The sequence below is a fragment of the Rhinolophus hipposideros genome, assembly GCF_964194185.1.
Source record: "Rhinolophus hipposideros genome assembly, chromosome: 13".
Taxonomy (NCBI): Eukaryota; Metazoa; Chordata; class Mammalia; order Chiroptera; family Rhinolophidae; genus Rhinolophus; species Rhinolophus hipposideros.
This window is the reverse complement of record NC_138059.1, coordinates 33,959,348-33,985,811: the sequence shown is the minus strand read 5'-3', so window position 1 is coordinate 33,985,811 and position 26,464 is coordinate 33,959,348. Positions and strand designations below refer to the sequence as shown.

The 26,464-nt window shown below is 42.2% G+C and overlaps 1 protein-coding gene across 6 annotated transcripts in view; it reads left to right on the top strand.

Annotated features, from left to right (window-relative positions):
* Positions 1–26,464, top strand: part of MATN2 (matrilin 2) — a 146,122-nt gene that overhangs the window by 77,353 nt on the left and 42,305 nt on the right. For all 6 annotated transcript variants that reach the window (XM_081070933.1, XM_081070931.1, XM_081070930.1 and 3 more), the window contains exons 5-6: positions 9,497–9,619; positions 23,711–23,833. In XM_081070933.1, the coding sequence (XP_080927059.1) occupies positions 9,497–9,619; positions 23,711–23,833 (246 nt within the window). The remainder of the gene's footprint in view (positions 1–9,496; positions 9,620–23,710; positions 23,834–26,464) is intronic.

The following is a 26,464-nucleotide window of genomic DNA, read 5'->3' as shown; positions in this document are numbered from 1 at the left end:
TTGTATACTTTAAATATGTGCAGTTTATTGTGTGTCATTTATAACTCAATAAAACTAATAGATTATATATAATATATATTCAGAACAAGGTGTTTTGGGAAGATAAGTAGTGCTGAGACAAAAGCCTACAAGGGGTCAGAGAAAGAGCGATGGAAAAATCAGGGTAGACGTTATAGAGGGAGGGGTTTTTCTAGCAAGTCAAAGAACAGAAGAGAAATGGGGGATGCTAACTAGATCAGACTGCCTGTCTGGGATAGTTTGTTTGGGGCATTAGTGGGGGTTGAGGGAAGGAAGGTAAGCTGAAACAAATTGGAGTGATCTGATTCTGAAACTGAGTTCCAATAGTGATCTTTGGTGAGTTGGGGTGTTGAACACAGGGTGTCAAGGATAAAAACCACATTTTAGTAAACTGAGTCCTGCAGTAATATATATGGAGGATTAGAAGTAGGTAGAGAGTGGGGGCAGAAATACCATCTATCCTTTCATTCAGAACTTATTTATTTTTTTTAAAGCAGTTCTGCTAGTTGAGGAACATGCTTTTTTTTTTTAGTATTTTATTGGGGAAGGGGAACAGGACTTTATTGGGGAACAGTACTTCCAGGACTTTTTTCCAAGGCAAGTTGTGGACCTTTCGATCTTAGTTGTGGAGGGTGCCGTTGAGCTTCAAGTTGTCTTTTCAGTCTTAGTTGTGGAGGGTGCAGCTCAGCTCCAGGTCCAGTTGCCAGTTGCTAGTTGCAGGGGGTGCAGCCCACCATCCCTTGCAGGACTCAAGGAGTCCAACTGGCAACCCTGTGGTTGAGAGCCCACTGGCCCATGTGGGAATCGAACCGGCAGCCTTCAGCGCTAGGAGCACGGAGCTCCAACCGCCTGTGCCATCAGGCCAACCGCCTGTGCCATCAGGCCGCCCCCATTCAGGGCCGGCCCTCATTCAGTACTTATTGATTCCCTTCTATGTGAAGATAGTATTTCTCTTACATGTTTGAAACCTTCGAAACACTCAGATCTTGGCTTCTCTTGCGCTCCTCACATGAGGACCAGAATAGAAAAGATGCAATCAATTTATAATTCTAATCAGTTCGGTCAATTCAGTGCATGTGTTTCTTATACCCACAGAATTAATTAGGAGACACAGCAGTAATCCCTGCCCCAGGGAGGAGTTTATGACATAAGATGGGGTTTGGGGGTGGAGGATGGTAGTAGAATTTAGACTGACAGATAGCTTCAGAGAGGAAACTTGAGTTTGTGGGAAAACTAGTGAGTGCAGGAAAAAGCCCACACAAGTGGTTGGGTGCAGCTGGAGATGGAGGGTTAGAGATCAAGGAAAATGCCTGGCTGGGATGTACTTGGTGGTTGTTACTGACCTGCAAATGGATGAAATCTTGGAAGAAGAAAGGGAGTGTGGGAAGAGAAGGTCAGTGTCTGAACTTCAGCCTACAGTCAGAGAGTGGAGCAAGCAGGCTGTGCACACAGCTTCAGAGCAAAGGGCTAAGACTGCCCTGAGCAGAAACAGAGTGCTGAGTGGAGTAAGTTCCGTCATGGGGCTTTCTCGTAACCCTGGCTCCTGGGCTCAGAAACTTGGAAATCATTATGTGTAGTGTGCTCACCTTCTGGCTGTGCCAGGGATCAGGGATTAAAAAAAAAAAAAAAGTAATCTGAGTGAGTAGAGCCCCATGGGAGAACTGAGCTGACTAAATGTGAGTGGAGAATTGCCAGTTGTGAAAGAATTATTACACAGCAGGGGAAAATGAGTTTGAACCTTATACAGCTTCTTCTCTCCTTTCCTATTTTCATAAGCACCTCAGAGTGGGGTCCACCAGATAGCACCTTCAGCTTTGCTGAGGGGGAAGGGAACCCTTGTTAGAAATACAAATTCCCAGGCCCTACCCTAGAATTGTGGAATCAGGGACTTGGGGTAGGGCTTAGGAATGTGTGTTTTAACAAGCCCTCCGAGGGATTGTAATGTGAGCTCAAGTTTAAAAACCACTGATCCCTCCTGGGAGATTCCACTCGGTAGGGGTTTATATTAAGAACGTGATGATGTGAACAGCCCTTTGGAAATTGCAAAGTGCTCTACAAGAGTAGGGCATTATTCGTTCACGTTTATTATTTTGATCAACCTACAACTCAGATTTACTTACGTTTTAAGGCTTTATTTTGAGGTCACCCTCTTTCTTTTCCTTTCTCAAAAGAATACTAAAATCTTGTTAGTGATCAGGAGAATTGATTGAAAAAGAATGGTAACAGTTGGAGCTAAGAAGGATGCAGGCGCAGCTGGAGTTTGCCTGAAAGGACAGGTTTGTTTTTCTTGGTGACAGTGCGTTTGTTTGTTTCCTCCAGCGTAGAAGCACAAGGCCGATGACTCACATTTACTGTTGAAAGTCTTTAAATCCAACTGCAGCTGTCAAAATAAGATTAGTGCTTTCAGACATGATGAAAGAAGGAGAACAGTCCCCAAAATGTGGACTTGGGTTTTGCTTGAGTTTGTGGAGCCCTAACTCTGACCGAGCTTTCCAGTGGGAGTAAGTGGAAATCCCATTGTTTCCCACTTGAGTGAAATAACAGCCTTAATAATACGTTTCTCTTCTCTCTTGCTGTGATAGATAATTTCTGCTTTTTACACCTCAGGCTAAATAACAGCAGGAGCAATAAAAAAGTGGAGCATGTCTTCAAAGGTGTTCATTTTGCTCTAACTCCAAAAGAGAGATTAACTGTCATTGGTGTCAACAGCATGCAATGTGGCTTGTATAAAATTCTGAAAAGTCAGTAAAACCCTTTTGATTTCACCCAGGATGATGTCAGCCACAGCAGTCCCAGTCTTGGTCCCGTGCTCCTTGTCCAATGTAACCAGATAAAAGTTTTCCAAGTTCTCTGGGCTGAGGCGCTACGCCAGGGTTTTGAGATCACAAATGAAGGAAGGCATTTAAATCTAGAGTATGTAGGAGAGCTTTGGGGAAACACGAAGACTGATTTGAGCACAACTTTGGGGCTTGTAGGTATCTGTGGGGACAGAACCAGGAATGCAGTTTCCAGGCTCTCGCCCTCACATGGAAAGGTGCTCACTTGGGTAGTAAATGGCCATCAACTGTGATTGGATGGCCATCAGCTGTGGCTATTTGGCCGTCAGCTGTAACCAGTGAGCCATTGGCCACTAATATAACTGCTGTGGCTACGCTAGCAGTGAATGGTGGCTGGCAGATGTGGATTGTGGATTGCAAATTACAGAGGCGAATTACAATTAGCACGGCAGATTATAGTTAGCAAGTGAGGTTGGTTGGCAGAGAAGCAGATGACAGGTTTCAGATCGTGTAGCTCCTGCTTCCTGTGTCTCCAACCCAGTCGCCAGAGAGACTATAGTGGTGTGACTCCCCTATGTAGGGCTCCGTGGGTGTTCCTTTTTGGTCTCACCATATCCTGCGTTCTTATGTGGGGAGCGGGAACTGAGACCCCACATGACACCCTGCATGAAAATCCCTCCTAAAATTCTCCAGGAACTAAGGCAAACAAGCAAATTTTGTTGACTGTCAGCTATGTGCTAAGGATTGTGCTCTGGCAAGGCATTTGCTTGAGTTTGGTGAGATTTTGTTATAAAATTCAAAATTGCCTACTTTGCTGTATCATCAATTGAGCATAGAACTCATAAACCAAAACTTAGCCAAAGATACATGACATTTAAAGAAGTCTGAATCTAATGTCCATGCGTGGAGTTTTCATAGGCATCCAATAAAGTGACACTAACTAGAATTGTGACGTAGGCAAAATTTGGTTGGGTTCCACCTCTTCTTAATGCTTAACTAGGCACACACCACCAAAACCTTTCTTTTACCCTGGTCTAAGAGAAAAGGAAGCTAATGTTTGTTGAGTCCCTATCAATCTGTCAGGTGCCTTTCTCATCTGTATTATCTCATTTTGCCCTGCAATAATGTTTTCTCACTGCTTAATTATTTAACTTCTATGAAAGCTGAATCTCCTAGAAATCACTTGTGTGAAATCCCACGAGTCACCCAGCCCCAGCCAGGTCTTGCTCCAGAGGCAATATTCTTTCACTCTATCTGATTGCCTCTCTCCCACCCTGTCTAATCTAGCATAACTGTCCTTTACCTCCTCCAAGGTTCAAGTCCCTTGATCCCTACTTTTTCATATTACCTCCCTCAGGTCCTTGTGTAAAATAATCTTTTCAGTACGACTGCCTTCTAACCACAGTATTTAAAATGGAAGTTCCCTTCCCCATACACTCTCAAATCCTTTTTCCTGCTTAATTTTGTTCCATAGCACTTGTAACATCTGATATAACATGTGTTTTTACCTGTTTATTTTGTTTATGTCTGGCCCCTGTCAGTGGTGTGCTGGTAGATGTTTGATAACCAGATCTCTGGGGGAAAAAACTCTGATTTGTAATGCTCACCAATCCCTGCGGTGTAAATACTGCCACCATGGCCGATTTCAAGCTACCCGTGAGGCCTTGCTGAACGCGGGAGGGGGTGTGCACGGACTCTTGTGAGTCCGTAGGAGCTGGCTCCCACACGCTGCTGGCTCCCCACTCGAATGAGCTCCACGGCGACAGGGATCGATCGATTGGTTTTTTAAAATCTATTTTATTTACTGTTGTTTTTCCAGCACTTTGAACAATTTGACAAATTAATTCAGTCTGTCATTCAAATATATTTTAAAAAATTGACCACATGCCAGACACCACGTTAGTTACTTGAGCTTAAAAGGCTAAACAAAACAAGCACTGCCCTCATATGGCAGGGGAAAGAGATATTAAATAAATGATTGCAAATTAAGTATTAAATTATAATTGTGGTAAGGGACACTAGGGGGAGTGGTCAGGTAAAACCCCCCTGAGTACTCCAGGCTGGTGGCTTTCAAGTCAAATCAACAAATGTCCACTAAGAACCTGCCGTATGAAATGCATGGTATCATACAGGCATCTTGAGGAACATCAAGACTTATTTGGTTCCTCTCAGAGCTTACAGCCTAGGTAAGACTAGTGCGAGACGTGGGTTTGCGTAACATAGACGTGGGCTCATCTGTCCATTCACAAGTACCTACTGGGCACCTGCGATGTGCCAGGCACTGTGCTGGGTCCTGGGGGTGCAGCAGACGGCAAGGCAAGCAGTTCCTTAGCTGTCATCATAATTCTTCTGGTGTCTGCCCCTGGGGCCTGTCTCCCAGATGTCACTGTGCTCTGAGCCCTCTTCTGGTATGGGAATACCTCTTGCTGGGGGTGAGAAGAAGGAGTTTTGTTCTCATCTCACTCATCTTCCCATGACCCGATTTCTGATGGAAGAGAGTATTTTTAGGACTCTAGGAACATCTCTGTTAGGAGACAGGGGATATGGCCTTTGCCACTGTTCATTCAGAAAGTGAATACTTATGGAACACCAACTAAATGCGCTCAGACACGGCGCTAGGTTCTGGGGAATCTAAACTGAGGCAGACCAGCTCATATGCCAGTGGAGCAGGGGGACATGTGATCAGGTCTCTCCAATACCAGGGGATAAATGCATATGTGCTAGAGTAGAACCATGTGTATGGTGCTAGGAAGGCAGAGGGAGGAGCCTGTAAGCCCAGCCAATTTAGAGAAGCTTTCCTGGAGGTGGCATTTGACTGAAGTCGTGAGCCATTAGTGGGGGTCACCAGGAAAATAAGGCTTGAGAGGGTAATGGGAACTCTGAATCTAGTGCTTCTCCCATCCCCCGTGGTTTTATCACCCTTCGGGCTATGAGAAAAAGAAGTTCTGTTTTTCAAAAGCATAAGGAATCATCCAAAAACATCTGTATTTGTTTCAAATGGGAGTGACCACTGCCAAAATACAACAGTTGTTTTGTCAGAACCTAGTCTGTATTTATTCCTTTGTCTTTGTTTAATTAAATTTATCCCTCAATGGTTTCCTTTGGGACAGTACAGATCATTAGTGTCCATAAATCCCCAACGTTCTAAAAACAGTATGAAAGGAAAACGTGAATGAAGCCAACTGGCAAGCTTGCTGTATGTGGGACCATTCTTCTGGAATGCGAGCCATAATCCTTCTGTTATTACCACACTTTGCACCCTCATATAGTATCTGAGAAGGAACAAAGGACAGCTAGAATTCTGAGATATGTTTAAAGGAGGAAACTGAGTCTGGCAGGCTCAGTTAATGCCAAAAGGGGGAGCTGACTCCTGGGTCTGGGCACCTTTCCCTCAGAGGATTTTGAGGACTTTTTAATCCAGTAGGTTCACCAACTCTCAACCTGGCTGCACACTGGAATTATCTGGGAGCTGTCAGTACCCCATCCCTAGTCATTCTGATTTAGGGAGAAGGGTGGAGGCTGAGTATCAGGATTTTCAAAAGGTCCCCAGATGGTTCTACTGAGCAGCTGAAAATGGCACTGCTGCTTCTGTAGCTGGGACCTTGCAGTTATTCCCAGGCTGTCCCCAGGGTTTCCAGCCCTGTGCTGAAAGGAATAAGCATTCATTGTCTCACTCTGCCTACCCTATGGGAGGAAGTCTTTTGGAAGAAAATATCATTGCTCCAAGCTCCTGGTTCATTGCTTTTGAAATGCTAATTTTAAAGGGGTTCTTTTGTATGGCATTGATTTTTTTCGTTGTTATGAAAGTTCCTGTTATAAAATCTTATTAGAAAATTTGAAAACAGAGTTATAAATAAGAGAATAAAAGTTACCTATGCTCCCACCACTCCTTCCTAACCACTGTTAGGCAGGGTTCCTGGTGGACACAGAGAAGGGGCAAAGCAGCAGCTGGAGCAGAGTGGGGAGGACCCAAGGGGAGAAACTCCTGTCCCCCACCTCCAGAGATGGACTTGGGGTTTGAGGGGTAGGTTGTTTCAGTGTGCTAGAGTATCATTTTTTGGCCATAAAGACTTTGTACAGGGATGCTCCCCTCCCAATTCAGGAGCTTAGTTTGGCATGGGAGACACAGTGACGACGTCACTACATAAAGGCCTGTGTGATCAACATTGTGATACTTGCCAAGACGGAGAAGTGCAGGGCTGCACTGATGGGTGAGTCCAAGAACTCTGAAGAACACTTGAAGGTCCTCATTTCAAGAGGTTAATTTTCCCATCAACATGTAAGCAAACCAAAGAGCTACTTCAGCCTGGAATTCGGAAAACTACAGCTATTCCCAAACAAAGCAGCCATCTTCATGTAACTGTGCTAGAAGTCCTTTAAGTTTCCATCAGCTCTGAGACAAACTGATACTTCAAGATGTATCCTTCTCCAGCACCACTCCCATGAAGTCATCTGTCTCCCTTTTAAAGGATTTTACCTTGAGAGGTCCCCACTGGCGGCGGAATGGACTTGAGAGTACTCAGCCTGCTGTCAGGCCTTCTGCCATCTGGTGTCAATTGTCCTTCCAATCCTCCCTCTTGCTACTTCCCTTGGAATTCTCAGAGTGAATTCAACGACCAGGCCTGTCCTGCTTTCCTCCATTTCTGCACTTTTACTCACACTGTTCCCTCAACACAGAGTGCCATTTCCCTCCCTCCATTCTCTCACACTTACCTGCTGGCTGTTTCTGATCCACTCTTGACTGGTGGTACTCTGTCCCTTTTTTGAACTCCTTGTATTGTCAGCATCTCTCTTATGGAGTTCTGGCAAGTTCTATCATGTATTTTACTGTTTATTTAAGGTGCATCTGCTAGCCACTCTGGCCTTTCCACTCCTCAAATGGGGCTAGCTTTTTCTATCTCAATTTGCATTTGCCGTTCTTTCAGTCAGGAACATTCCTAGAGCTTCAAGTTGCTAACCCTTAGAAAACAAGCTGTGTGACCCCAGGAAGGCTTTTGTTTGGTTCATCACTATCTCCCTAGTGTATGGGACAAAGTAAGTGCTTCCTTAATTGAATAAATGAAGAGTATCCTACGATTCCGACTTTTCTTAGATCTCTGGCCTAGGCTTGTAACTAACTGTAGGTTTTGTCATTCTTTAATTATTTGCTATAATTTTTGCATGAGCTGAATGAAATTTTTCTGGTTATTAGTGTTTTCCTTATATCTAAATCCATTGGAAATCTCAATGGGAAATCTAAGAAACACATATTTTGGTAATAGATAAAGGAATTTGCACCTATAATTTGTTTCATCTACCTTATTGATTTGGGAATGAAAATACTTCTTTTAGCATTTCAAAACCAGAATCCTTATTTGTGGGATCTTAGACTTTTTTAATGTTATGATGTAGATTTTATTTTTAAAAATTATTTAATGTATTTAATAGAGGTGATGAATAAATCAGCGTTTATATTTTTACCAATTTGATATTTTATATTTACCTAAAAGCATAATAAACTATAAAATTCAAAGACCTAGGAGACTACATTAAAGTGTAGCTATTGGATTCGAGGATTAATCAAGCTTTCTAGTTGATTGACTTTTTACCATAGTTGTCATATTAACCCGATAAAAATTCTTTTTAATATATTCCTAATATATCCTTTTAATGCTCTCTGATTTTTCTCCAACTTTAATGGTAAAGTTATTGGAATAGCTAGTTATGAAACCAAGCTATTCTCCTTGCTGAGAAGTAATGTCATCATGTCAGCCAGTTTCTGCAAAGGAGAGACCAAATCGGTGATTGAAAATGCCTTTAACCTTTTCATCCTCTGATGTATTCTTAGTTCCATTGCAGTAAATGCATTTCTGTGAGTGCATTCTTACATTGCATTTGAATAAATAGCCAGGGCTCAGTGCTTTGTGGACATATAATAAATGTTTGACCCGACTGCTAATAACCATTCATCCATTTCTCCCTAGTACTCTTGGTTACCTCTACCTGACCTCCTCTGGCTTCCCATTTTCCTCATTTGTGACTGGGATGAATAATTAGAATGCAAAGGGAATTTTCAAAGAACCCTGTGGTAGACGCATGGAATGAGGAAAAGCACGCTCAAAGTAGCTGATGCAGACTTGGGAATTAGGGGCTATTCTTAGACCTACCATGTTTTTGGTAGAGTAGCAGGTCTTTCCACTGTGCTCTCTCTCAGCTTCCCCATCTGCAAAATGTCAAAGACAGTGCCAGATTACCTCAGTATAAATTGCTGAGACCGACTGCAAAACATTTTGGTTGTCAGAGAGTAAGAATGGTACTTGATGCAGATAAGTGCAAATGCCTGCTCTTGATAGCTAACAGTTTGCTCAAAGTGTTTCCAAAGCACTTTCAATGACATGGGAAAATACAAACTGATGAGAATTTAAAATTAATGCATTTAATAGAAGTGAATATTTGTAACTTTGAAAAAATGTTTTTATATATACACATAAAAACTCACCAAAATGTTAACAGCAGTTGCCTCTAGGTGGTAAGATTGCAGGTCGGGGCCTTTCAGGTGGATTTTCTTTTATCAATTTTCTATGTTTTCCGAAATTTCCACTATGATCATATATCATTGCTTACAATGTTTTCAAAAATTATTTTAGCAAGTGCTGTAGCGTTGCTTGTGCTGAGGGTCACCTCCTTCAGAGCTGTGTTCTAATGGCGTGACTTGGCCCCAGTCCAGGATCTGTGTGCGGCGGAGGACCATGGCTGTGAGCAGCTCTGTGTGAATGTTCTGGGCTCCTTCGTCTGCCAGTGCTACAGTGGCTACACCCTGGCGGAGGACGGGAGAAGGTGTGTGGGTGAGTATTCCCTCCAGCCTTGCTTAAGGAGACAGGACAAGTTAAGCATAGTAAGGAGGGAGAAGGAGCGCCCCTCTCCCACAGGCCCAATTGCTTTCCTTTGAGTTTCAATAAGGTGCTTAGTCCTCTGGTCTAGTTGTTAGAATTGGAACTTTAAAGACTTCATTTATGGCTGAGGTTAGTATTTTCTCATTCTGGGTATTCTGCAAAAGGCATATTTATGATACTCTGTGTAAATATTGTTGTCCTGCTTCTGCAATCTTTAAAAGGGACTGGGTGGATTTTCATCAGATTTGGAGGGTATGTTTGGGATGATCTGACTTAAATATAGCTCATGTGTTATATACATGAGGTTCACTCGGTGGTGGGTGAGGGTGCTGAGTGGCACCTCAAAGACATGGGCAGCCAGCTTCCTAAGTATTGGATCTGCCAAATGACTGCCAGGTGTAAGAGCCCAACTGTATTTAATAAGACACTGCGGTCAGAGAAAACAAATGGTAGCCTCGAACACAAGCCCCAGCTAAGGAGTGACAAGGGCAGTGCTTAGAACTGTAGGCACTGACTTGCAATTAGTTGAGTAGTGTCCTACTTGGGCAACTCCACATTGCGTGACCCAGTGAGAGGTAAGGAGAGGAGGGTGACACCTGATTTCTTCAGTGATGGATAATGGTACTCCTCAGCACCTGCAGAGCAGGCCCACAAATCCCTGATGCCACCTACCAGTTTGTCCGCAAAACCCTTTATACTTGCACAGCCCATCCTTCTACCAACAAACAATGCCTGGCAAATAGTAGGTGTTCAATAAAATGAACTGGAAAGTTATGACGCAGAAAATCTGGAAGGAAAAGAAGGAAAAGGCTTGACTGATAGCAGAACTGGAACCTACATTTTCTGACTCTAAATCCTGCATTTTTGTTCCACAACCCATTGTTTTCAGGGGCCCTATTATGTCTTGCTTCCCACAAACAGTGAATGATTTTTTTTGTTGCACATAGAATTTACGTTTTCCAGTATACCTTGCGGTTAGCTAAGGATGTGGAAGGGAAAAGCAACAAAACAAAGGGTAGGTCGTGGCCTGCTCTTTGCTGGTGAGGGATGAAAGTATCAGGGGTTTGTTTTTACATACTGATGGGGATGAAATCCTCCCTCACTGGAGGTCCACAATGAAATTGGACTCCTGAGTGTTAGAGTGGATTTTTTTATCCCTTTAGTCTGCTGGTGGTGACCACGAGAGGGGGCAGGGTACCATATCCACTAACACTGGAAAAACAGAAGACAACATAATAAATACCGAGTCTTATGATTTTTGCTTAATTAATTTTTATTATGTAAATAATATACTTTCATTGAGGATCTTAAACAGATGAGAAAATTACTATGACTAGTTTATTGTATTTTCTGCCAGCCTTTTCCCCATATAGATAGCTACCTCAAAACATTTTGTTAATGTTCAACAAAATGAGTTCATACTATCTATTTTGTTTTACATATATTTTTTCCCTTACCATTTGTTAAATGGGTAGAAACTTTGGATGCTATAGAGTCAGAAGGGAATCAGGCCATTGAGAGTAAAGCCAGTGGGTGAGCTTCAGGAAATAGGGTGAAGATAGATTAGGGTGAGGGAAGGGACAGGGAGAGCCTGGAGCTTGTGAGTAAGTAGATGTGGCAGGGTCACCAGAGGCCATGGTTGGGGCAGGGGTCCTGCCTTGGCCCTCAGGAAACAGGAAGGCTGTGAGGAACCCAGTTCTCTGAGTGTTGCCAAATAATTGCCTAACTGTCCTTATGTAGTATAGAACTTTTGTGTCTCTAAGGGTTTTGCTCTAACTTCTGGAATTTGACATTTATTGAAGAGCAACAAGCATGAGAATAGATGCTGTGGTTGCCAGGGAGCTGTTGTGGGCTATATTTATTAGAGATGGGTGTTTCTCTTGCTGTTACTATCAGCATGTAAGAATGTCTGCCTTTCCTTGAAGGGGGGTGGGGGGAGTACAAGCAAAAAAGTGGGAAAATAGGAGAGACTATGTGGTCCCAGGTCTTATCATCAGGTATTCCTGTCATTAGCATCCTCCAGAAAGAGCCTGAGGCTGGGAATGAGATCATTAAGCAATAACCTTTGTTGCCAGTTACCTTGGTTAGAGAGACAGAACAAATTCTCAAAAGGTCATTTGCTGCTCTCTGGGGCTGTGCTGAGTGCAAAGCAAATGGTAGAGGTAATGGAGACTACAGAAGGTCAGAGAAAAGGGACATCCTAATGGCTGTGAGGATGAGGGTGGAATTTGGGCAAGGAAGAAAGGGTAGCAATTGGACAAATGTCTAATGTAAGGGGAGCCATGAAGAGCGATGATGGTGTGGAGGTGGCAGTGCTCTCCAGGCTTAGGGGATGAGGCTAGGCTGGGAGGGGCACGCCTTGCTGCTGGGAGTTGATAGATCAAGGAGAGACTGTCACAGTGAGAATGCCAAAATAAAAGCTAAGCACACAGCCTGACCCGAGAACATAAATTGGAGACCCTAGGTATCAGACTTAGAGCAGGAAATTGAGAGGAAAGCAAAAGCTGGTAGCAACCCTGGAAGAATTCTATTAGCAGCTGCTGTGAGGTGGCCTGTATGTAGGTGGGCAGGGAACAGTAAGCATATGGTGACCATAAATCCCACTTAATCCAGGACATTCCCAGTTCATGCCTGTTGGCTCAATTCTCAACAGCACTCCCTTTCACTTTCAAAGGGATTCCAGTTTGATGATAAATTATATGATCACCAGTTGAGGAGACTAGCTCTGTCGAAGCAGAGAATTTCTGTAGGTATGAAGTAGGAGATAAAGTTTAAGATACCATGAAGAACCAGACTGTTCTTACCTTTGAAACTCAGGCTAAAGAGTTTGGACTTTTATCTCTGAAAACAACTGCTGAAGGACTCATACTTGGGAGTGACAAATGTAAAGTCTCATCTTAGGAAACTTCATCTTGTGGTAAACTGCAGGGTGAATTCCAGGAGGAAGATGGTGGGCTGGAAAGACCAGCTGGGAGACTATGGTAATCATCATATGAGAGGTGACAAGAGCCAAGGTATGAGTAGTGACTGTAGGAATGGAGAGGGCAGGAATAAGGGTTGAAAGAAGGTGCTATAAATAAGAGAAGGAAAAGTCACGAGTGACTACTGAATTTGAGCTTCCATGACTCTGATAGTGATGGCAACAGATTTTTAGAAAAGATAATGAGTAGTTTTAGACAAGGTAAGTCTGAAGTTGAGGTGGGACACCAACAAGGACATGTCAAGAGGGAGCCGAAAACAGCACTAACACCACAGGGAGAAATTAGAACCAATGACACAGTCAGGAAGCAGCATAGTCCATTTCTTTCTAAATTTTAATTTCCATGTGTTTTTCATTTAAAATGTTATTTATGTGTTTTTTTGTTTGTTTTGAAGGCATCTGGACCTTCAATACTGTAAGACCTGGGCTCAAATCCCAGTTCTGCTACTTGCTAGTCACGTATCTTTGCGTAAGTCATTTAATTTGTGCAGTTTTCTCATCCATAATGCAGAGTAAGAGGATTTTGTGGGAGTAAGTGTAATGATGAGTAAAGTTCCTAATACACATGAGGCAATTTATTATTATTATTATTATTGTTGTTGTTGTTATTATTATTATTATTATTATAACAGAAATTATTATCATCATTTCCGGATGTCCTGAAGTGCAGAGTGAGGAGAGAGTGAAGACCTGAGCCTTGGGTTGAAGCCACATGTAGGGAGCAGGGAGAAGGGGGAGCAGATAAAATATTCATGAAGAAACAGCCTAAAGTGGGGAGTGGGGTAAAGGGGATGGAAAAGAGAATCAGAAGAGTCATGGAGTATGGTGGGAAAGAGAATTTCTAGGCCAGGTCAATATTAATGTCATGCTCCAACAAGGCCAAAGGAAACAAGAGTTGAGTCATTCATTCATCTTAGCAAACATTTTAAAACTCTCTGCCAGGCACTCTGCTAGGCATCAGGGACGCAAAGATGACAAGGAGACCATTGATAATGATCAAGAGGGGTGGGACAAAGGGCAGATTTCAACGGGTAGGGAGTGGGTGATGAGAAAGTGGGGGAGCAAATCCAACCTAGTCATTTAAAGAAGTTTGGTAGAAATTCATCAAGTTCAGCTACTGGTGAACGGATGAAATGGTTTCCATAACAGTGGTTCTAGTGCTCTGACTCATCCCATAATTATGGTTGTGACCTGCATGAAAATTCAATTCTTAGCCAGACTCAGGACTATTAGACAACATTTCCACCTTTTGAGTTAATGGAACATTAAATTCAAGTGCCAGTGTCCCATCTCCCTAACTGCTCCTTTTGCTCTGGACAGGACTGAATTTCCTTCCACATTCAGGTGATCAAGGGTGGATTATTGACTAAGGTTCTCCTTTTGCTTTAGTGGAGTCCCTGTATTTGTCATCCATCAGCTGCCACTAAAGCTGTGTTAATTTCCATCCCAAAGTGTACGTTTAAAAATGTTTTAAATTTCTTTTTAATTATAGTTGACATACAATTTTATATTAGTTTCAGGTGTACAACCCAGTGATTTAACATTTGTATACCTTACAAAGTGATCACCATGATAAGTCTAGTAATCATCTGTCACTGTCAAACTCTACATTTTTTAAATACCATTTGTCTGTATTTTTGAGGGAGAATTTTCTGTACATGCTCACCTGGGGTTTACCAACAGTCCTGTCTTTTATGGTAACTTTGGTCCTGTTTCCATCTTATCTGCCCAAGCAGATTGTAAACCCTTGAAGACAGAGGCCACTTGTACTTTACATCTTTCACAAAATGGACTTGCAACACATTTTTCTTGAATCATTGCCTCAGGTTGAATGATTGATTGCAATCTCAAGCATTTGGTGTTTTTTTTTTTTTTAATCTTTTCCCCTTTGTGGGATTTTAAATTACAAAATCTTTTTTTTTCTTATTAATACAGAAAACTCAGAGTACAGATGTGTATAAAGTCAAAACCTGAAAGTCGTTCCTTCCCAGTTTTAATTCCTGGAGGTAATCACTGCTAATGGTTTGGCTACTCCTTCCTGTCTTTATTCTTTTTCTTTTTTAAAGATATTTTATTGGGGAAGGGGAACAGGACTTTATTGGGGAACAGTATGTATTTCCAGGATTTTTTTCCAAGTCAAGTTGTTGTTCTTTCAGTCTTACTTGTGGATGGCTCAGCTCAGCTCCAGATCCAGTTACCATTGTTAGTTGCAGGGGGTGCAGCCCACCATCCCTTGCGGGAGTCGAACCGGCAACCCTGTGGTTGAGAGGACGTGCTCCAACCAATTGAGCCATTCGGGAGCTCAGCGACAGCTCAGCGGCAGCTCAGTTCAAGGTGCCGTGTCCAATCTTAGTTGCAGGGGGCACTGCCCACTTTCCCTTGTGGGAGACAAGGAGATGAACCAGCAACCTTGTGGTTGAGAGCCCACTGGCCCATGTGGGAATTGAACCGGCAGCCTTCGGAGTTAGGAACACAGAGCTCCAAACATCTGAGCCACCGGGCCGGCCCATTCCTGTCTTTATTGTAAGATGTATTATGGATAGTATTTGCTTGTCATTACCATCCAGGGTTTAGCACATGCCTGACATTCAGTAATTGCTCAATAAATGGCTGTGCAACAAATGAATGACATTAAGGTATCCCTTTACCCCTACATTCAACCTTATCTGATTAGGGAGGCAGTGTGATATGTATATGTGTATGTATATAAATATATATACATTATATATACATATACATATATATACTGTATATATACATTATACAGTATATATACATTATATATACATATACATATATATACATTATATATATATATAAATATATATAAATATATATATTTATAATCTGCATTTATTGAATATTACTAAGTCCTAGGACCTATTTTACATATAATTGCAACTCTATGAGGTAGGTACTATTGTTATTCACATTTTATATGTTTCTTAACCTCTCTGTTTCAGTTCATCTGTAAATTGAGAATGATAATAATACCTACCTCAAAGTGTTGTTGTGAGGATTAAATGAGTTAATATATGTCAAGTGCTTATAACAGTTCTCTATGTATTTGTTAACATTAATATCATCAAAATGTCTGATACACAGTCAACTGATAAACAGTTGAATTTGAATTTCTATATCCTTTATGAATTTTTCTATATCCTTTATGAATTTAATGCTTGCATTTATTAATATGTCAGATGTCTGGTACGTTTTTTAAAATATTGAAGTCTATACTCAGAATAAATAGCATGGGAATTTAACATGGCATTACTGCTGCCTTCAAAGCTTTTCTCCTTTATTCTCCTACATCATTACCATCAGTGAGAAGGGGATGGTTGATATTTAAGTTGGGGACAAGGGATGGGAAGATGGATTTTTATATTGAAAGGGCAGATTTCTAATTCATTAGCTAACTCCTCATTTTTGGAGCATGATCTCCCTCACCCCTAACCTGTTAAGTATTAGATGTTTCCCTGTACTAATTTGTTAGGGTTCCTATCACAAAATACCACAGACTAAGTGGCTTAAACAACAGGAATTTATTTTTTCACAGTTCTGGAGGCTGGAAGTCCAAGATCAAGGTGTCTGCAGGTTTGGTTTCTTCTGAGGTCTCTCTCCTGGACTTGCAGGTGGCCACCCTCTTGCTGCCTCTTCGTGTGGTCTTTCCCTGATCTCCTTTTGTGTTCAAATTTCCTCTTCTTATAAGGATACCGGTCAGATTGGATTAGGACCCACACTAATGGCCTCATCTTATCTCCAGATACAGTCACATTCTGACAAACGGGGGGTTAAGATTTCAACATATGAATTTGGGGTGGGGGAAACACAATTCTGCCTAGAACACTTCCCGATTTTTATCAAATCAATAAGAAACCTCTGCATTTTAAAATCCTGCATGCACAAATCCAGTCGTACCTTAGGGAGGAGCGGTTTTGCAAATCTGACTCTGTATGTCTAATATATACTCAACAAGAAAATTGCTTCTACCATTTCTCTATGGTGAATTTGGATTCTCTAACTCTGTCAAAGAACTTTGAAACTCAAATGCTCATCTTTAAAATACTCCATTTCTACTAATGCCATCCCCTTGCAGACTGATTCCTGCTGGGAAAACCTTGGAATGTGACCAGATTATAAATCTGAGACTGTCAATCTTAGGCTTTATTACCTTGCGCCAAAGTATTATTTATTCTTGGAGATAGCTGAGCAATTTCTCACATACTAGGCAGAGACTGAACATGATGAGACTGGCTTCCCATCCTGAGATCTTAGCACTTTGTCATCGAGAGGGCTGAGGAGCTACAGCTGGAGAATGACAGTGATTCCCCTGTATCCGTGGCTTTGCTTTCCACAGTTTCAGTTTCCCACATCAGCCACGGTCCAAAAATGTTAAATGGAAAATTTCAGAAATAAACAACTCATAAGTTTAAAATTGCACACCATTCTGTGTAGCGTGATCCAGCGCTGTTCTGCCTTGTGTGTGAGTTATCCCTTTGTCCAGCGTGTCCAAACTGGATATGCTCCCCGCACATTGGTCACTTAGTAGCCAAATGGCCAGAAGGTCAATAGTAGCCTAATGCTATGTCACAATGCCTACGTCATTCACTTCACTTCATCTCACATGTAGGCATTTATCATCTCACATCATCACAAGAACGGTGAGCACAGTACAATAAGATGTTTTGACAGAGAGTGAGAGACTACATTCACATAACTTTTATTACATTATATTATTATAATGGTTCTATTTTATTATTAGTTATTTTCGTTAATCTCTTACCATGCCTAATTTATAAATTAAACTTTATCATAGGTATGTATGTATAGGAGAAAACAGTATATATAGTGTTTGTTTGGTACTATCTGCAGTTTCAAGCATCCACTGGGGTCTTGGAATGTGTTCCCCAAAGATAAGGGGGCCTGCTGTACTCTTTCTCTTTATAATGGAGAACATAGAAATTTCAGACAAAAATGGCCAAGAAAGGATTTTTTTGAAGTAGATGAGGACTTAGAACAACAGTGGCATATCTGAATTATACACGTAGGTCACCTTCATACATCTGCCCCCTAAACTGGCCCTCTTTTTACAAGTACAGATTTGCAATCAAGGAACTTATGCAGAGAACCCAAAACATGCAGCAAAGGTTGACAGAATTGAATGGACTAATTCTCTCAATTCTCTCTTGGCCTTAAAGGCTTTTAGTTTCACTTGCCTGGAAGTGGGCTTCTTCATGCCTAACACTATACTGACGGTCTGTCTCATCTGCTGTCCACAGTGAGCCAGTGGATGGCCCTCAAATCAAGGTGGAATTTGACACCTTGGGGTTTTCTAGGCCAGGGTCTCAGGACCTAGGAGTGCCTGAATCCTGCCTTGCCAATCTCTCTTCTCCCCCTCAGTTTCCCAGAGAGCTGTGCACACAAAAAATAAAACCAGCACGAAATCAAAGTCCAGGAGAAGCCCTCTTATTCCATGATACTGGGCCTGTGGTTGGCTGATTGATGGAAAATGTCATTCAAAGAGCGGAATCATAACAAACTACATATACAAACCTACCTAACCATTTTATTTTTATTTAAAGCATAAATGTACTTTTGATAAAAATTACTTTTAATTATACTTTCCAAAATTACTAATTTTAAGTTCATTTGAAAGAATATGATTTAAAAAGTGTGTTGTCTATGATTTTCAGATTTTTTTTAATTGCCGCAAGAATTTGAAGACTAATGTAATGCAATGTAAAGGCAGGATATTTGTAAATTTTTATGAAATTTCCCCCAATCTTTTACACTTATTTCATCCATGCCTGTTTCTATAGCAATTTTGGTTAGGAAATTGTCTTAATTAAGTCTGTACAAAGCTTTCAATTTAGTTTTTATTTTTAAAAAACTCAATTTCTTTTAGTGCTTACATTTTATTGGTTTTTGTAGTATTTAAATGAATTACAATAACATGTACAAATGGCATAGATTTGGAAACAAAAACAACTTTGATTCTTTGTAACAGTGGTTCTCAAATTTTAGCATGCATCAAAATCACCTGGAGGGCTTGTAAAAACACATGTTCCTGGGCCTCATGTTGCCACACAGCAGCCTACCCATCTGTCTACTCGTACCTGCCCCTAAAAAAGGAGAGTCTGTGAGACAGATCCTTTCAGGGACTTTGCTTCACCTTTGTGCTTGCACCTTATGTCTCCCTGTTTGGCCCCAAAATACGTCTGATCAGCCAATGACGGCTAAGACTCCCCACGGAGGTGGCAACCCAAGCCAGGTGGCGCGTGGGGACCAACAGGAGAACCCATCGGGTTGATAGAGGTGGGCACAGCCCCCCAACTTCCCCCAACTAAGGAAAGCCTCTGCCTCTGTGGCTGCATTCCTTCCCACAACTTGCAGGGGAAGAGATTCAATGACGTGCTCTCCATCTATTCATATGCATAAAGGCTTTGTCCCTTGGGGAAGTACTTATCCTGAGACTTATGGTGCAGCTGCCTGCAAGCAAGGGTGATTGGCTTGAATCAATTTCCTATTATAATGTATGGGATTCACAGATCTGGAGACCTTTGGCCCCGCTTGCACTCTATTCTTGGCTGCTGTCTTTCTTAACCCTGCACCTCCCTCCTCGCTCCCCACAACCCTCATTGCCCGGGATGTGACAGCCCCATACTCAGAGTTTCTGATTTATTAGGTCTAGGGTGGGACCTGAGAATTTGTATTACTAACAAGTTCCCAAGCCATGGTTGATGCAGCTGGTTCATAGACCTAATGCTTTACAAGCATACAACAAGTCAATGGGAGAAGTACACAGGTGTTCCAGAGCTCAGGTGTTCCACCAAGGCTGCTTTACAAGTATACAACCCAGCCAATAGAGAAGTGCATATGTGTTCCAACAGCCTTGAGCATTTAGAATGCTCTGGGAATCAGGTCCCATGTATTCAGAGGGAATGAAAAACATTGATTGATCAGGAGTTGGTTAAGTAGAGGTCAATTAAAAGAGCTGCTTCTGTATAACTTTATTAATGCCTGATCCAACATTGGATATTCTATTCTAGAGAATTCTAGAAAAGGGTGAGTTTGCAGTATGTGGCTTAGACCTAACGAAAGCCTCCAACCATTCTGATATGGGGCCAACATACTCAGGTGTCTCTGAGGGACACAGATGGCTGGGCTCAGAGATGATCCCCCAAGGAATAAGAGGAAGTTCAAAAGAAGTAGAGTCTGAATATCTGCCTTTTAGGTACAATGACCACTCATCACTGTGGTACCGTCAGTGTCCTAGAACTTGGAAGTCAGATTAGCAGCTATTCTCTTTGGAGGGGATGCTAAGAAGTGGGTGGCCAGAGTTAGGACTGGCTGACTGATAGCAGACACCCACATCAGGGTAAAGGAGATTTTCAAGATGGCAGATTAGGCCCAGCATGAGGAGGTTGGAGGTGGGAGTGCCTACTTCTAACACAGGCCAGTGTGGGCAACAGCATGGCCCACTCCTGTGACATGCCGACTGGGGCACTTGCCAGGGCTTGGTATCCTTGATTTCAGTGTCCCCAATTATTTGTTTAATGATTCATTGGTTCATGAAAGATGAGACATTAACTTGTATAAGGAGTTGGTGCTAGCTCAATATTTATGTTACAACTCACTTTCAGCAACTGGCTTATATCCCCTGACATTCAGACCCTGAAACTGTGAGTGTTCCATGCCCATCATAATGACTTGTGTATTAAACCCACAAATATTAGGTGCTATTAGAACTCTCTAGGGAGAAGAAGTTACAAAAATGATACTTAAGCAAAAACTTAATGAAGCCTGGAGCAAACGAATAAATACAATGCAGTTTATTACCCTTTAAAAATCTTTAGCTTTTCCCTTTTGATTACAAATCTTTTGATTACTGTGTTAAGTATGTCCTTATATTCTCCTTGCATGGTCTTTCTCTTCCTTCCTTCCTTCTTTCCTTCCTTCCTTCCTTCCTTCCTTCCTTCCTTCCTTCCTTCCTCAATATCTCTCTCTCTCTCTCTCTCTCTTCCTTCCTTCCTTCCTTCTTTCCTTCCTTCCTTCCTTCCTTCCTTCCTTCCTTCCTTCCTTCCTTCCTTCCTCAATATCTCTCTCTCTCTCTCTCTCTCTCTCTTCCTTCCTTCCTTCCTTCTTTCCTTCCTTCTTTCCTTCCTTCCTTCCTCCCTTCCTTCCTTCCTTCCTTCCTTCCTTCCTTCCTTCCTTCCTTCTTGTGTTTGTTTTTTTTTTTTAATTGGGGAACAGTGTGTTTCTCCAAGGCCCATCAGCCATCGGCTCCAAGTCATTGTCCTTCAATCTAGTTGTGGAGGGCGCAGTTCAGCTCCAAGTCCAGTGGCCGTTTTCAATCTTTAGTTGCAGTGGGTGCAACCTTGTTGAGAGCTCACGCTCTAACCAACTGAGCCATCTGGCCACCCCATGGTTTTTCTTTTTTTAATTGTATATGTGTATTAATTTTGCAGATTTCATTTCCTTATTATTTACAAGTTTTTGATATTAAAGTGTCCTAAGCTATAATAGAGGGAGACATTTTGTTAAAGGGAAAAAAAAATCCATCCATAATCCTCCCACCTAACACAACCAACATTTTTATTTTTAATTTCTAGTCTTTGCATTAGAGCCGTATTTAACTGGATAAAATCACTGTAAATAAACAATTTTGAGATCCACTTTTTTCACAAAATTTTATCTTCCTGTTTACAAGTTACATTAGAATTATAATGTTAATAACTGCCTAAGGCCCAAAAGGACACTCCTGATCCTCCCCTACAAAACCTGCTCCGAGGCACCTTGCCCATCTCAGTTAATACAGCTCCATCCCATCAGTTGCTCACACCAAAGTTGGCCTTACTTTCTCTCTTTTTCCCACCTCTAATCCAGCAGGAATGCTGTTGGCCCACAACACCTACCGGGTGTTTTAGTTTCCGGTGGCTGCCATAGCAAAGTACTACAAACTGCATGGCTTAAAACAGCAGAAATTATTGCCTCACAGTTCTGGGGGCTTGAAGTCTGAAATCAAGGTGCCAGCAGTCTGTGCTCCCCTTGAAACTCAGAGGAGAGGATCCTTTCCGGCTTCCGGTGCTGGCTGATCCTTGGCATTCCTCAGCTTGTGACAGCACCTTCCCACTCTCGGCCTTCATTTGGTGTCCTACTGTGTGTGTGTTCACGTGGCATTCTCCTCTTTTTATAAGGCCACCCGGCATATTGAATCAGAACCCAGCCTAATGACTTCATCTTAGTTTGATTATACAGTGGTACCTCGGTTTTCGAACATAATCTGTTCTGGAAGACTGTTCGAGTTGTGAAATGTTCAAAAACAGTCGACAACTGGGCCTCAGGATCTTGCACTCAGCAGAAGCCGCATGACATGTTCGACTTCCAAGGTGTGTTCGGAAACCGAAGCATTTACTTCCTGGTTTACGGCGTTCATAAACCAAAATGTTCGTCAATGGAGATGTTCGCAAACCGAGGTACTACTGTATCTACAAAGACCCTATTTCCAAGTAAGATCACATTCATAGGTGGGGGGAAGGGTTAGGACTTCAACATCTCTTTTTTGGGAACATAATTCAACCCACAACACCCAGAACACCACTTCCCCACTCCCCCACTCTCCCACTCCTTCCCGCATCATCCTGGTTTAGGTCCCCACCATTCCTCACTGAGATTATTATTTTTTTAAATTTTTATTGGGGAATATTGGGGAACAGTGTGTTTTTCCAGGACTCATCAGCTCCAAGTCAAGTTGTTTTCAATCTAGTCATGGAGGGCACAGCTCACTGACCCAAGTGGAAACTGAACCGGCGACCTTGGTGTTATGAGCACTGTGCTCTAACCAACTGAGCCAACCGGCTGCCCCCTCACTGAAATTATTGAGTAGCCTCCTAACTGATTTTCTACTGGTTGTCACATTTGCCCTCTATGGTCTATACTCAATTCCTTTGTTCAGAACCCTCCAGTGACTGCCTAATCTCAGAATAAAAGCTAAATCCTTGCTGTGGTCCCTCGTAATCTGCACTCATTCTCATCTCCCACCTGTCTCTCTGTTCCAGGCACACTAGTCTCCTTGCTGATCCTCTAGCACACTAGGCATGTTCCCACCTCCCGCAGGGCCTTTGCACCTGCTCTTCCTTTTGACCAGGATGCCTTCTCCCTGATATCCTCCTGGCTTGTACATCGTTCAAGACTCTGCCCAACTTCTACCTTCTTGGCGAGGCCTTTCCTGAACACTTCTGTTACATTACACCCTCATTCCCGCATCCCCACAGTATCTATTTCTTTTCACCATTTTATTTTTCTCCAGAATATTCACCTTCTAAGAGATTATGCTATTAACTTATTATTTTGTTTTTTTGTCTACTACCACCATCCAAATGTGAACTCCTCAAGGACTGGAATTTTTCTCTGATTTGTTATTTGCTGTGTCCTTAGCACCTAAAACAGGGCCGGGCCCAGTCAGTGCTCAGTGAATATTTCTAGAATTAATGAGAAATAGGCCAGCACATTTTCTCATAAATTACTAACCATTTACCCTTATTAAATGTTCATCTTATTTTATATATAGTCACTGAAAATAATGCTGCTCTAAATAGCTTATTCCCATGTAGTTAATTCCATTTTTCCCCCAATTATTTCTTTGGATCATAGTTCCAGAGTGAACATTATCAAATATCCTCCCAAAAGGATTTTTATCAATTTATGCTACCCACCATGAATAACTCGGACTCTGTTTCCATGCTGCCTTAACACCACTGATTTTATCTTGTCTTTATTTTTGCAGTTTAGTAGGTGTAAGTATTGGTTTGCATTTCTTTAACTTTGAAAAATGATTGTTTCTATGTTCTTTATTTTATCTTCTGATATAAGTTACCTGATTTAGGCTCCTGGTTTTTATTTTTGCAAGAAGGAGGTATTGGGTTCCTATTTATTTATTCATACTCTTTTGGGGGCAACAGTATTGATCCTTAATTACCTTTGTTATAAGTATGCTTCCTTTCTACCATTCCCTTTACCTCTGTTTGTGTTTCTTCTTAAACTCTGTGTTTTAATATTTACAGCTGTGGACTACTGTGCCTCAGAAAACCACGGATGCGAACATGAGTGTATGAATGCTGACGGCTCCTACTTTTGCCGGTGTGCTAAAGGATTTGCTCTTAACCCAGACAAAAAAACATGCACAAGTAAGTTACGAACAACAACAAAATTTCTTTTTGGATGTTACTGCTATGGCACTATGGCCATGGGAATCTGCCAAGCATAGAGAAGCATAGAATTATGTACTGGGAGTCTAATACCTTCTGCCTCTATCCTTCCTTTGTCAGGCCTTTCTGAACTTGTCCTAAGACCATAGTCTGCTCTATCTCAATGTCACCCTTCAAAGCATTTGACGAAGGTGTCTTTTATCGGAGACCACATGTGGGAGTGTTCTTCCAGCATCTGCTGAGTGTGCTGACAGTCAGACCATTTTATTTCATGCTGGCTCAGCCTGGCTGTGCCCATCAGTATTAACAGGGCTTAAGAAATACTTTCTCTGAAGCTTTGTGGCTTGTGGGTTTAAACTCTGACTCCACACAAGTACAGAAAAATCGCTGAGCCGAAAGGAGTTAAATGTGGTTGCTCCGGGGTGGGGGAGGGCAGCTTGCAGAGAGCTGCTCATTTTTTTGTTTTAGCTATGGAGTTCTACTTGATTTTAACTATACACACACAAACCAGAATTCATATGAGCTTCCAAGATCTGACCATAAAAATCTGTAAACTAAAGTGACCACTACTTTTTTTTTTTTTTTTAAGATTTTATTGGGGAAGGGGAACAGGACTTCATTGGGGAACAGTGTGTACTTCCAGGACTTCTCTTCAAGTCAAGTTGTTGTCCTTTCAATCTTAGTTGTGGAGGGTGCCATTCAGCTTCAAGTTGCTGTCCTTTCTGTCTTAGTTGTGGAGGGCGCAGCTCAGCTCCAGGTCCAGTTGCCGTTGCTAGTTGCAGGGGGCGCAGCCCACCATCCCCTGCAGCAGTTGAAACCAGCAACCTTGTGGTTGAGAGGACACGCTCCAACCAACTGAGCCATCGGGGAGGCAGCCCAGCCCAAGGTGCCATGTTCAATCCTAGTTGCAGGGGGCGGAGCCCACCATCCCCTGCCGGACTTGAGGAATCGAACTGGCAACCTTGTGGTTGAGAGCCCACTGGCCCATGTGGGAATCCAACCGGCAGCCTTCGGAGTTAGGAGCATGGAGCTCCAACCGCCTGAGCCACGGTTCTGGCCCAGGTAATCACTACTTTTGCAGAAGAATTCCAAAGGGTTCTTCTAAATGTAAAGGTATGTAACAACACTTAAGGGATTGTTTATGGATTATTAAACTCCTATAGAGAGATTCATTTGAGAGACGCTTGTTCTTCAAGTATTATGGTTCAGCATTTTTTAAAAATGAAGATTAATAGCAACTTAAAATAAGTCATCTCTAAAACATACATCAATGAGAAAATAGGATTTCTATTTATAAAAAGTTCATGTACCCACAATCTTTCTAAAATACATCTATTATGTAAAGCAGGATATACCTGCACAGTTTTTTTAAAAGCATCCCTCAATACTCCTGAAACATAAACTTGCTTGTCCATCCCTAAATATAAACAGCTTACAAACACCAGAGCTGGAGGCAGGGGTGGAGTATGGAACTGCAAGGGATACATTAAGTCAAAGCATATCTTTCTGGAGCCCTAAAACATATGCCAATAGTAATGAGTAAAGCAAGGTCCTTCCTGGAGGAGAAGAGATCTTGGCTGAGTCTTGAAGGCAGAGTCGTCAGTCACCAGGCAAAGAATGGTGAGCTGGGGGTAGCCAGGAGGAGGAAATATGTGCAAAGATATGAGCCAGATGGGCTCATATCCACTCCTGGCTCATGTCTGGCATACAGTTGTTTATTGAGAGAATAAGTGAATGAATGAATAGACTGCTCTGTTCCTGATCTCCCTTCTCTTCTGACTATTCTGAACTATAAACCAGCAGCCTGCACTGTGGTAATGGCTGGAGAATTGTGGTTGATGGACTGATGAGTCAGTTCCCTTCATCAAAGGACAGGCCATGTGCTGCCAAGGGGCAGTCTTGGCTTCAGTTCAAATCCCAGTTCCTCTGCTTTTTCACTAGGTGATCTTAGACAATTATGTATGCCTCAGTTTCTTCAACTGTAACAGGGGATGGTAATATTGCCTACTTCATAGGATTGTCTTGAATATTAAATGAGATAATTCATATAAACAATTTAGCAAATTGCCTATTACCCAGCACATTCTTTTGAGGGATAATACTGGCTTCAAAGACTTTAAGTTGGTATTTATTGAGCATATACCACATGCCTGAGTTAAGTTTAATAGTGCAAAAAAAAAAAAATCAAGACTTGGTCTCAGGCTTCACTGGAAGCTGGTTGGTGGCACAAGTCACACAGAGCACTCAGTCACCCTGCAGAGTGTTATGTGATCAAAGGCTCCTAGATAAGACCCAAGACAGCAGTTAAGGGAAGGAGGAGACCAGCTGGACTAGAACAGGTGGGGATGCTGCAGCTTCCCTGGGATGACACCTGCAGGAAAATATACACCCGAGCCAGTCTCCTTCCTGCCCCTACAGAATTCCATCCCTGGTGGAGGTCACCTGATTTCCTCTTTCAGCCCCTGTTCCCAGAGCCTCACCATTACCCCCATACTGTGGCCCAGCATGTTTTCTATCCCAGAATCTCTTGGGACACAGCGAATTACAAGCCCCAGGATGGTGCAGGCAAGGAGACCTTGGAAGTAGGTACTGCAGTGCAGGGGGACTGGG